The sequence below is a fragment of the Homarus americanus genome, unplaced genomic scaffold (assembly GCF_018991925.1).
Source record: "Homarus americanus isolate GMGI-L3 unplaced genomic scaffold, GMGI_Hamer_2.0 scaffold6317, whole genome shotgun sequence".
Lineage (NCBI taxonomy): Eukaryota > Metazoa > Arthropoda > Malacostraca > Decapoda > Nephropidae > Homarus > Homarus americanus.
This window is the reverse complement of record NW_024730668.1, coordinates 21,109,510-21,122,036: the sequence shown is the minus strand read 5'-3', so window position 1 is coordinate 21,122,036 and position 12,527 is coordinate 21,109,510. Positions and strand designations below refer to the sequence as shown.

The following is a 12,527-nucleotide window of genomic DNA, read 5'->3' as shown; positions in this document are numbered from 1 at the left end:
CTTAAATGAAGAGAAGCGTCGGGAAATTTAAGTTCGAATAACACTGAAAAAAATTATAAGCAGAAAGTGGAAAAGTGGGTTGAATCGATGGAACAATTGAATAACATTAAAAACCTTGTGATTTGTTTTTTATTCTCTCTCTAAGTGATTGGTTAATGCGGTCACGTTAAATACTCCAGGGCACACACACACACACACACACACACACACACACACACACACACACACACACACACACACACACAAATATACAACGCCAAGGAAAAAATTGGAAAGATGAACCGATTGTAGCAAAACAAGAGAAGTGCATACGAAACTTAGTTAACACTTGACCTCTTCCTGTAGTTGAGGACAAAATCATTACTATTGTTAGGCCTATAATCAATACCAAGACCATAATCCATATGTTGACTAATAATTCGGCTGATTTTATTACTATGTGGCAGTGTATGAATTAATGAATGAAATGTTTATTCATACTTAAAAATGAATCTTTGCATTATAATATACTGTATATATAACAGAATTAAATCATACATTCAACAACAACACAAATGGAACAACAACGCAAAATGGATCAACAACACGAAAGGCAATAAGGAATAGAACAACACGAATTAGAGAAACAGTCACATAATTCTACAAGAAGAAATGCTGTTGTAAATGATCTAGTGGTGTAGTACCTGGAGTACAAATATTTGCCCCGGAATGTGAGATTTAGAAACCGATAATTAAGAAATAGATAACAAAGAACAAACATTCAGAGTCTTTGAGAACTACTTTATACATTCTGCTGTAGAGGGTGTTGCCTACGAGGAGGTGAGTCGAGTGTCATTGTGGCACAGATGGTGGTGTGCTAGACTTCCGCACAATGTGTCACAGGTGGCGGTAAGCCCCCACACAGTGTAGCAGGTGGTGTAGTTGCCCCCACACAGTGTGTTGCAAGTGGTGGCATAGTAGGGCCCACACAGTGTGTCGTAAGTGGTGGTGGTGTGGTAGGCCCCTCACAGTGTGTCGCAGGTGATGGTGTGGTAGGGCCGAGGCAGACGTTCACAGTGGGGTTCAGCACATTAGGGGTTGTGAACGTGGGTCCTCTGCCCGGTACTTCACCCTGAGGTTAAAGTGGGCGAGACCACCCCCGCCTTTGAAGACCTCCCTGTGTCCATTAGTGCACTCACTAGATGATGGCCCAGCCAACGAGCGCGCCTGCATGGTTTAATTACCTTTACCCGCAGTTTAAAGCGTGACGGTCATAGTGTGACGCTTAGCAGGGTGATCTACAGACAGACAGTAAGGTGAGGGGAAAACAACAGGGTGACGGACAAGCAACAGAGTAACGGAAACACAACAGGGTGACGGACACACAACAGGGTGACGGACAGACAACAGGGTGACGGACAGACAACAGGGTGACGGACAGACAACAGGGTGAACACAACAGGGTGACGACAGACAGAAAACAACAGGGTGACGGACAAGCAACAGGTAACGGAAACACAACAGGGTGACGGACACACAACAGGGTGACGGACAGACAACAGGGTGACGGACAGACAACAGGGTGACGGACAGACAACAGGGTGACGGAAACACAACAGGACTATTGAGAGGTCTCACACCGGAGGACACTGTACGTTAAACTAGACGGCAGATTATTGTGTCGTGAATTCAGGGAACATCACCATCTCCCCCACAATGTAAAGAACAAGCGATGCATCCAGTGTTGATCTTGTGGTTGCTCTAAATAGAACTAAAGAGCATTACTGTAGAAGTTTTCCCAGGATCCAGGGAGGAGAAAAGCGGGCATATTAAAATTGATGTAAGGCCAGAAAATCCTCGAGAGTTTAATATCGAGTTCACACCCCATGAGAAATATATCCCAGTTCACCCCACAGTATACCTACAGTAAAACCTTCATACGGAATTCAGATTCGAGACTTTAAATTACTGGATTTATCGGGGACATTGTAAGGACTTAGGACCGTGTGTCATTAATGCAATTACACGCCAGACAAGTCACGGCACACATACAACCCCTCTATAACAATGAACTTATAAATACAACTATTACGATATACTGTCTACTAGTGTCTGTTATAATTAGATGGGATATATTTCTGAATTTCCAACTATAGTAGAATATTATGTTCTCTTATAAAAACTGTTTGTGTAGCCTTAAATATGACCGTATATAATGTTAACAAGTATATAAAGTATGATAGTTACCTCAACCTCACCCAGACAAACACAGGCGTCTGTCTTTAGAAAATATAATGAATAAAAATTTCTTTATGTTACCTATTATAAAACGTCAATTAGTCTCATTATTATTCAGTAATGAGGAGTTCTATCACATGTCGCAGAATACCAAGAACACTGAGACAAGAGGAATGTTTGGCTAGTTGGGGTCTTTTTATTACATAGCCCCGAGTGCATCTTTAATCGTAAAGAAAGAAGGGATAATTCTTCCTGCTATCTTGAGAATACGGCCATTAGTCTTCACAGGATAGCGCCATGTTTATTGTCATTGTAAAATCCAAAGTTAATACTATTTTATTTCATTATTTTTTAGTTGTAATGTATTATTCTCAATATAAATTTAAATCATATGAAACTAGTGAAGTAAGTATTTGACCTGTAATTATAGTGTGAAGAAACTATATAGTGTGAAGCAAAAATATAGTGTGAAGCAAAAATATAGTGTAAAGCAACAATATAGGGCGAAGCAAAAATATAGTGTGAAGCAAAAATATAGTGTGAAGCAAAAATATAGTGTGAAGCAAAAACATAGTGTAAGGCAAAAATATAGTGTCAAGCAAAAATATAGTGTAAAGCAAAAATATAGTGTGAAGCAACTATAGCTGTTAGGTTAGGTTAGGTTAGGTAATGTTGGTTTCTCTGAGTCAAGGTCGCTATCGTACAGTCATATACAATAATTTTATCCATAATGCCAAACCTGAATACATAAACGGGACTGGAATTGAACTGTAAATAATAAATTGTGGGCTATAAGTGTCATATATTTTTCGCTGTAGGTCAACACGGTTAAATGGGCAGGTCTTTGGTAAAAATACGAAATGTCTCTCTAAAGTAGGATATTGAATGGAAATATGACGAGCTTATTTTTTTCGTTAGCTTGGTGATAGTGGTAGTGATGATGGTAATAGTGGTAGTGGTGATATTGATGGAGCTGGCGTTGGTATTGGTGGTAGTGACAGTGGTGGTGGTGGTAGTGATAGTGGTGGTGGTGATAGTCATAGTGGTAATAGTGGTGATAGTGGTAGTGATAATGGTGGTGGAGATGGAGGTCACTTAATAATATACAGTCATCAGAAAGTTAACATTATGATCACACAAACAGGAAGCCAGCCGTTCTCTCAACACATATAACCTCACATGGTCATTAGAATGGCTTGAGAAATATGCCATTAGCGGGACTCCCCGTTGTGAGAGGCAGGAAAAGTGGCAGTGACTCACCCTCCTGATGGCAGAAATGTGCTGGCGACGGGAAGTGCCTGAGCTTATATCATCATCTAGTTTCCTATAATCTTCTCTCCTGTCTTTATTCTTTTTACCTTCATATTTCAAACCTTATTTTAGTGTGTGTGTGTGTGTGTGTGTGTGTGTGTGTGTGTGTGTGTGTGTGTGTGTGTGTGAACTCCATATCAGCGTTAGTCAATTTCTCCGCCTCATATTTCATTCACCCGACGTTCCCTCCCCACTCTCACTGTTCCTATGTCTCGCCTTACTCTTCAATTATTAATTACTCTGCACACAACTCAAAGACTGAGTATTTATTTTCGGTCCTATTTGTCTGTCTCTCGCTCAAAATAAATCAAGAACGGGTTTGCGGATGTGAGTCATACTTGATAGGGTTGATAACAAATGTAACAAATTTTGAGTAAAAACCGCTCTAAAATTGACCAGTGTTGTCATGATAACGGTTCGAACAATTGTAACATAGGATTATTCGGGGGTTAAAGAAAACGATGATAATGAGACAGTCTCCAGCGGTGACTATATTAATTTACAGTAACAGCGCCACTACTCGTTCGATGTACAGTATACAGTATAAATCCTACCAAACTCTGAAATCTTGTCTTGTGTAGGAAATTCGTGGGGGTGTTGTCGCGAGAGTCTGTCATCATCACCACTATCATCACCTCACTCAGTACTGGTCATCATCACCAACCCGGCGGTATCGTCATCTTGGAGGTGTCGCCGGAACAGGTAAATCCAGAAGATTCTATTATATTACTTATAAACGATCGTATCCATTTTAAACACGACCAAACATTTTTACTAAAGTGACTTGAACCTTCACTACCCCCCATCCCTGCCTTCCTCACCACTTTCCCCTTCCCCCCTTACCTCCCTCACCACATTCTCCTTCCCCCCTTACCTCCCTCACCACATTCTCCTTCCCCCCTTACCTCCCTCACCACATTCTCCTTCCCCCCTTACCTCCCTCACCACTTTCCCCCTCCTTCCTTACCTCCCTCACCACATTCCCCCTCCTTCCTTGCCTTCCTCACCACAGAATATAAGCAACTGTAGTGTTACTGCAATATTAACGCCATTTTGACCTTTATCTCTGTGTCGTAACTAAAGTAATAAATACGTTCTGACATCTGTTGTTAAGGGAATTAGTTGAATGTGGGATGTTTCAGGTCCCGCGGTCAGGGTCCAGGGGGTAGTGTGGGGAGGGTCGGGGAAGGGGTGAGGGGAGACAGTGAGGTAAGACGGATTCATCTATCATACGCCACACGGGGAAACCAACCTGTCAGGTGTCACAATTAAATACCTGAGATGCCGCCATGCACCTTATACACCATTAAAATGATACACCATTAAAGTTAGATTAGGTTAGGTTAGGTACTTAGTCTTGTGTATATAAAAGAACCATCAGTATGTAACTCTTACTTCCTTATTGCATTATTTTAACTACCCTTCTGTGTTGTGACGACTGAATCACCGTAACATGTAAATTACTTCATTTAACTCATTGCACTATTACAAAAACAACACAAAACAACTTACAGAGCTACTGAAACACGTCTGATCTATCTGATATGTTGAGTCTACATGGCTGGGTTCCATGTGGTGTCCTCGTAAGTATGTTGTTGTTATTGTCTTATAAACTGAACCTCATATTAGATGTTGTGATCGATGCGTCGTTAATTTTTCTTCACTGTTATGTTATCAAGAAGGTCCTGATAAGTTTTGGTTTGGTTGAGAGACAGATGGTGATGGTGATGGTGATGGTGGTGGTGATGTGATGGTGGTGGTGATGTGATGGTGGTGGTGATGTGATGGTGGTGGTGATGTGATGGTGATGTCAGGGATGGTAGTGGTATGATGGTGGTGTCAGAGATGGTAGTGGGGTATGATGGTAATGGTGTGATGGTAATGGTGGTGTTAGAGATGGTGGTAGTGGTAGTGTGATGGTAATAATAATCGTGGTGGTGTCAGAGATGATGGGAGTGTTGATGTGATGATATTGAAGGTGGTAGTGGTGTCAGTATAGGCAGTGATGATACGTGAAAGGGTTGGTGATGATGAGACATAAGGATGATGATGGTGATGATGATGATGAAAGGTAATGATGATAAGAGGTAATGATGATAATAATATGAGATGATGATGATGGTGGTAATGTTAACTATGGTGACATTTTCTTCGCATTGTTAAAAATTTTTTCCTCTAAACTCTAAATCATATTTTTTCCATATATTATAAATCTGAAAAAATAGTAATAGTTAAGATTAGAGAGAGAGAGAGTTAAGGTAAATGACTACTCACGGTGGAGTCTCTGGAAGCCATGGTGTTCTCTGAGGGCATTTCCCGCGACGGCTGCGACGACGAACTCTTCGTCCCGTTCCTCATCATCTGCAGCGACGGCCGTGGCTTGTACTGGTGGTGGAGGAGGCGTAAGGTGTTAGTGGCTTTTATTTTTTAATTCTTACTTTTGGGGAAACATATCTTTATTCTTCATCCCACTCAATAAGTGCAAAACTCCCCCTCACCAGAAACACAACTCTCACCTCTCATCGCTTATTGTCCCTCCCCTTACAACACCCGCGCAAGACCCCAGTTCCCCACTTTCACACGACCCCCCCTTAGTGGGTACAGGACGCCATTCAGTAGGTGCAGGACTTATCACTCACCGGGCGCAGGACCTTGGAGATGAAGTAGGTCTTGAGTCCAGCTGCCCTTAGCGCGTCCTCCCGTCGCTCACCGTACGCTGGCTCTACCTCGAACTCCATGCCGATATACTGTAGCGTCTTGTTGCTGATGTGCACCCGCCTGTGGGCACAACAACACCATTATTGGATCAGGAGGACCGGGAGGGAGACAGGGGGGCCAGGGTGGGAGGCAGGAGTGGGGGTACGAGGGTGGCAGGGGTAGGGTGTAGAAGGGTGGCAGGGGTAGGGGTAGGGGGGTGGGAAAGTGGCAGGGTTAGGGTGTAGAAGGTGCGGGGTTGGGGTGTAGAGGTGGCAGGGGGTAGGGGTAGAAGGTGGCAGGGGGTGAGGAGAATGTGGCAGGGGTGGGAGCAGGAAGGAAGTGGTGGACGTTACATGAAATTACTAAGAAAGATGTAGACTACATTAGTGTTAACCATAACTATAGAGGAAAAGTTTTTAAGTTATATTAATGGTAAATAAAAAAAAAAACGCGCCAGATCTTTCCCGCGGGGTGATGATGTAACACCAGGGAGGGAGACAATGTGCCACCTATCTGTCTGTCTGTTTATCTACACAATAAATGAAGAACGAGTTTGCTCATTAGCATTAGACTTGGTACGTTTGATGACATTTGACGAGGCCCACATAAACTTTTGGTGCCAATCTCACCCAAATTGACGAAGTGTTGTGATGGTAACGGTTCGTACAACGATAACAGATAGGGTACTTCGGGGTTAGAGAAAACGATGGCTATACTGTACTAAAATCAAATTAATTTGGCAGCTTGGCCCCGCCCCCTGAGCGTGATTGAAAATGAGCGTGTTTGGTTAATGGTGGGGAGGACAGCGCCCGGGAAGGCGTCATAATTATTGGTCACCAGTTCGACTCCCAGATTAAACCGAACACCGCTCACCACTTTATAAAATTCAAATTTCTTTCTAATATTTCCTTTACAGTATTAAGATATTCAATGTACTAATTTTCTCCTCCTCGCTTTTGTAAATTACTTTAGATTATAACTGAACGAGAATATGTGGAACGAAAAGATAAATTAATTAAATAATGAAGAGCTGTTGAGTGGTCGAAAGACGAAACTCACTAACCAATCAGGGACAATGAGGAGGTGGGCGTGACATAGCTGCTGAATTAATTTGATTATATACAGTATGGACACACACACACACACACACACACACACACACACACACACACACACACAGAGGAAGGTAGCGTGATTTATGACCACTATTCAGTTCCACAATTTACATATCCATTAACTTTTTTCCCTGGTAGGTGTCGAGACGCGGACAAATACTCAAACTCTCAAGATAAATTACTCTCACATAATTAATTAGAGCTAATTTATCACCAGCCGTAACTCTCAAGAAGTCCTGTCACGCCCATGAAACTGTTGAACATAGCCGAGGGACCTACCCTTAACGATTATAATTATATATGTGTATGCGTGTGTGGGAGACAATTACTTCACACCGTAACGCTTGGAGGAGCACCACACGAGGTGTCAATAATTTCGAGTTAGCCCGACTGCATATCGAGGCAGACAAGCGCCAGCGCCGGAAAGACGCTGCCGCCGCCCCTCCCGCACTAGATGTAGCCCTCCACACGTGCAACATGTGTGAACGACACTGCCGGTCCCGTATCGGCTTCTCTAGACACCTCAGAGCTCACCAACGAAGGTGACAACCTGAATAACTCATATCATTATATCATAGTTGGATGATCATCATCCTCGATTCCGAGTGACAACAAAGTAGTAGTAGTGTGTGTATGAAGACAGAGAGACAGACAGATACATACATAGGTAGAAATACTAATGGGTAATGGATGTGCCGATACAATACATAAGACATGTGTGAGGTAGAAAGTGGTGCAGAGCCTGAATAAATACAGAGCTCGCTTCTTGTCCTAAGTGTTGCTGGTCCAATCCCACTATACCCCCCAGTCCACCCAGCTGTTAACGGGTACCTAACATTATACAGTAGTTGGGGAGTGAAGATGGTCAAGTAGAGTCTCGGTGACGCTGCCTCCTTGTACACCGAAGGCTTAGTATAGTGTACCTCACCCGGCCTGGACGGAACACCACTGATCACTTCCTACTACGAGAGACTGTTTGTATAAGATGCTGTGTCGTGATGGAGTGGGTGTCAGAGGTGATGGGGGACACTTGTAAGGTGAAATTTGTGATGAAATAATTATTGTTGATATAATCTGCCCCGCCTAAGCTCCACTACCGCAACTATCTTCCCCTATCACCACCACTACCTCCACTACCACCCCCCACCACCCACCTCTACCATTACCAGAGCAGCACACAATAATTGAAGGAGTCTGAACACATCTTGAAAAGGGTATTGGAAAGGTGAAGAGGTCGCGACGGTCCTCTCGTTGGGGTGCTGAGGGCTGCCACCACTCATCCGCCACTCACACGTGTACGTTATGAGGTGATGTTCGTGTACACCGGCAAGAATGTGGAAGAAGACTCGTATGTTGTGTTGTGTGTTAGCTTTACTCCATTACACAACCAGTGGGAGTGGAAATTACACACACTTAGTATATGACACACACCTGGTACATGACAAACACACTTGGTATTTGACACACACGTAGTAATGACACACACACACACACCTGATACATGACACATACCTGGTACATGACACATATCTTAACACATAGTAAGATAAACACAGTTACATTTGCTTTGTACCCTGGATAGTGTAAGCGTGCAGGGGGGTAGAGAAGGAGGATGACGCCTTCAAATTACCTCTTGATCTCTGCTAATTTCGTGCCATCGTTAAGCTCTGTTACGTCGTTCATTACCCGAGTGAAGAGGAGTAAACAAAGGGGAAATAATTATGCCGCGTTTAATAAATTATATAAATTTGTACACTAACCGAGGAGGTGAATTAAATCTTTCCTCACGACAACAAATCCTAGCAGTTAATATAAGTTAATATAGTTAAATTAGATCATATGTTAAAAAGTGTGTAGAGAGAGAACAGGATAATATTAGGATTACATGACGAGGGTGAGGTGATAAAGAGGGGCAGTGACAAGTAATTACTGACTATAAAGTTCCCTCCCTGTACATAAACTTAGCCCAGGTACAGACGCGAATACCAAGGCAAATTCCAGGGGTTACTAAGGATTATTTTTCTTGTAATTGGTAAAGGCGATTATTTGTTTATTAGTAATCCCACTGACCCAATAGTTTCTTTACTTTTACCTCCAAGTTGTATCTGTTCGAGCTATCACGAGTAAACATGCGGACGACTGCCATTTCTATATTCCTTCGTCAGGTGCAGCGAGGAACGATACACACACACACACACACACACACACACACACACACACACACACACACACACATGAGGACACTAACATGAGGTAACATAAGCAACCTGCCACAAGAACTGAGCTTCTGAAGGATGGAAACTTTCGTATAATTTCTTCAGCAAATTGAAAAAAGTTTGTGTGTGTTTCCAGCAGATTTGGGCAAAGTTTAGGTATATAAAAAAGATCAATTAATAGAGTAAACTTAAGTTCTCTTCTTTTTCCAGCATTGTAATTTCTGCAATGGATTTATTGAACCAGCTCCTGCATGTTGCTACACCAGGGACCAAGGTCTACCATGATGATTATATTAATACTTAACTGATTAATGTGAAGGGGGCTATATTAGTTTTTCTCTGTCTGTCTGTCTGTATCTCGCTTTGTCTATCTCTGTCTGCCTCTCTCTCTACCCTTAATTTTACGTGACAACTCATTACACAAATAATGGAATATTTTTTAATTAACTTGGCCGCAGACCTCGGGGTAATAAGACAATACCATAATTAATTGGCAAGAAGCGGAAACAAAGAATGGTGGAGTTGTGGTTGTTTTAGATTGTTCTCCACCACAGCTCATTAGAGAGATGACACTAAAGACAGACTCATCGACTTCGGTTTCCAGGACAATGAGACAACACAAACCAAAAAATTACGAAATTCTGAGGAAGATTTATGTTTCTATATCCAGTTAATGTATTAGTTTATATTAAATTACTACGGGGGCGTTACTTCACTAATGAAAAAAATATCACTTACCCGACCACAACTAATGTCTTGAAAAATATCATAATGCATTAGTGGATGTATTAGTGGCATACCTGATATTAAAGCGCTACAATACCTGTGTTGGGTCACTACAGTACCTGTGTTGGGTCACTACAGTACCTGTGTTGGGGCACAACAGTACCTGTGTTGGGGCACTACAGTACCTGTGTTGGGGCACTACAGTACCTGTGTTGGGGCACTACAGTACCTGTGTTGGGGCACTGTGTGGGGCACTACAGTACCTGTGTTGGGGCACTACAGTACCTGTGTTGGGGCACTACAGTACCTGTGTTGGGGCACTACAGTACCTGTGTTGGGGCACTACAGAACTTGTGTGAGAATCACCAGTTGTAATCCTGTAAAGGTCAGGAGGACCTGGTGAGGTAATACCACCTCCAGCACAAGGTATAAGCCAGCTGTGAGAGCCACCAGCTGTTGGTGTTGCCAGCTGTGATCGGACACCAGCTGTGAGCTGCAAAAGCCGTGAGGGATCAGCGTGGCAGGGGGAAGGGACAGACTTACCCTGGTTTGCCGCTACTCTCCATCTTGTTGGCGAGGACGACATCTTTACTATAGACGTCGAACTGCCACTGTCGCTGGCCCAACACCCCGGCCAGCACCGCCCCCGTGTGGATCCCCACCCGCATGTCCACCGTGCACCCCGTGGTCTCCCGCACGTACCTGTAACACACACACACTGTTAGTACATCCTGGGGAACATTATATGGAATTTTAGTGTTTTCTCTATCTTTCTTTCATTCCAACTCTCACTCGCTCGCTGTATATATCTTTGTCTTTCTCTGATTTGATTTCATATTGAACATGAAATGATTGTGAGAGAGTGTCGGTGGATAGGAGAATACAATGTAAGTGGACTGATGTAAATGGACTAAGAGTGGAGGCAAAGTGAAGAGAATAAAAGTGTATGAGCCAACGAAGAAAAATGTAGATGAGAGATGTAAAGAAGTGACCGACACACACACACATGGAGGTTGGGTGGGGTGGGATGGGGATGGGATGGGGTGGGGTGGGGTTGAGTGGGGTTGGGGTGGGGTGGGGTAGGGTGGGGTGGAGTGGGGTTAGAAAGTTCAGGTGAGGATAATGAGCTAAGAAACTAACAGTGATCATTATGGAGAAGAGTGAAGGAAGAAAGAGAGAATAAAGGCATATTAAATAAACAATAAATAGAAACACCAACAAACTGGAATAGAGGAATAGCTAAAAGATAGAGGTACAGGTTCTCACAACTCACAAGGGCTTTAAAGAGAACAATAAACCGTTCTGCAGGGAAGATATAGAACGAGAAAGCTAAGAGAACAAATGAAAATGGCAATTATGAATAAAAGAGGGAAAATATAGTAGAATAGAAAATAAAAGAGAGGTTGGGAAACTACAATGAACAGGAGAAGATAACAGGGAAAGAGAGGAAGTAAGAGTGGTTGTAGACGTAAGACTATTATGGCATCAGGAAGACTCACTGCTGACAACATATACACAGGTTATGTATAGGATAGAGGGAAGTTTATATAAAGGAAAAAATAAGAATGAATGTATGAATAATGAAGGGAAGTACAAGGTATAAAATTATTAAAAGTAAGAATTGAAACAAAACAGAGTGAAGTAGAGAGAATAGAAAGATAAATGGAGTGTGAAATTAGTTCTGACAATAGAGCGTGACAGTGAATAGGTTTTAGAAGGAAGTGAATACATTTGTTTGTCTTATTTATAGATACAGAAATTAGAATTGATAGAGTAAAAATAAGTATTAACAATGTATATTTTTTAATGGAGTCCAGATATTTAATAAGACACTGATGCATGATAAGAAGGAGAGTTTTATGGAGGAGAGAAAAAGTAATATATAGTGAAAGTTGGACCAGGTCAATAAGATGTATCACTATGAAGAGTAATAGCTAGAGTGATAGTGAAGTGCAAGGTTTACTGAATAATGGTGGCAGATGTAGATGGGAGTTAATATTTATATACGGTACATATATCACGTTCTCTCTCTCTCTCTCTCTCTCTCTCTCTCTCTCCCGGCAGCAGCATGTGGCAGGGAAGTTATATTAGGGTGCAAGTAATACAGGCAGCAGCTCAGCCCTCAGTCCTCCTGAATAAGGCGGAAGACATGAGGAGGGAGGTTATACAAGCAGGTGGTGGGAGTGGTTGTGGTTGTGGTGGGGGTTGTGGTGGTGGTAGTGGTGGTTGTGGCGGGGGTTGTGGT

The 12,527-nt window shown here is 42.6% G+C and overlaps 1 protein-coding gene across 1 annotated transcript in view; it reads right to left on the bottom strand.

The window, feature by feature from the left end:
* The window catches only part of LOC121867312 (adenylate cyclase type 3-like), a gene marked incomplete at its 5' end in the record, with an annotated part of 31,834 nt that extends 20,850 nt beyond the window's left edge, over positions 1 to 10,984 (bottom strand). Inside the window, 3 exon segments of the mRNA XM_042367216.1 lie at positions 5,803 to 5,913; positions 6,168 to 6,306; positions 10,826 to 10,984. Of these exon segments, the coding sequence (XP_042223150.1) occupies positions 5,803 to 5,913; positions 6,168 to 6,306; positions 10,826 to 10,984 (409 nt within the window).
* Positions 10,985 to 12,527: the final 1,543 nt, after the last annotated feature.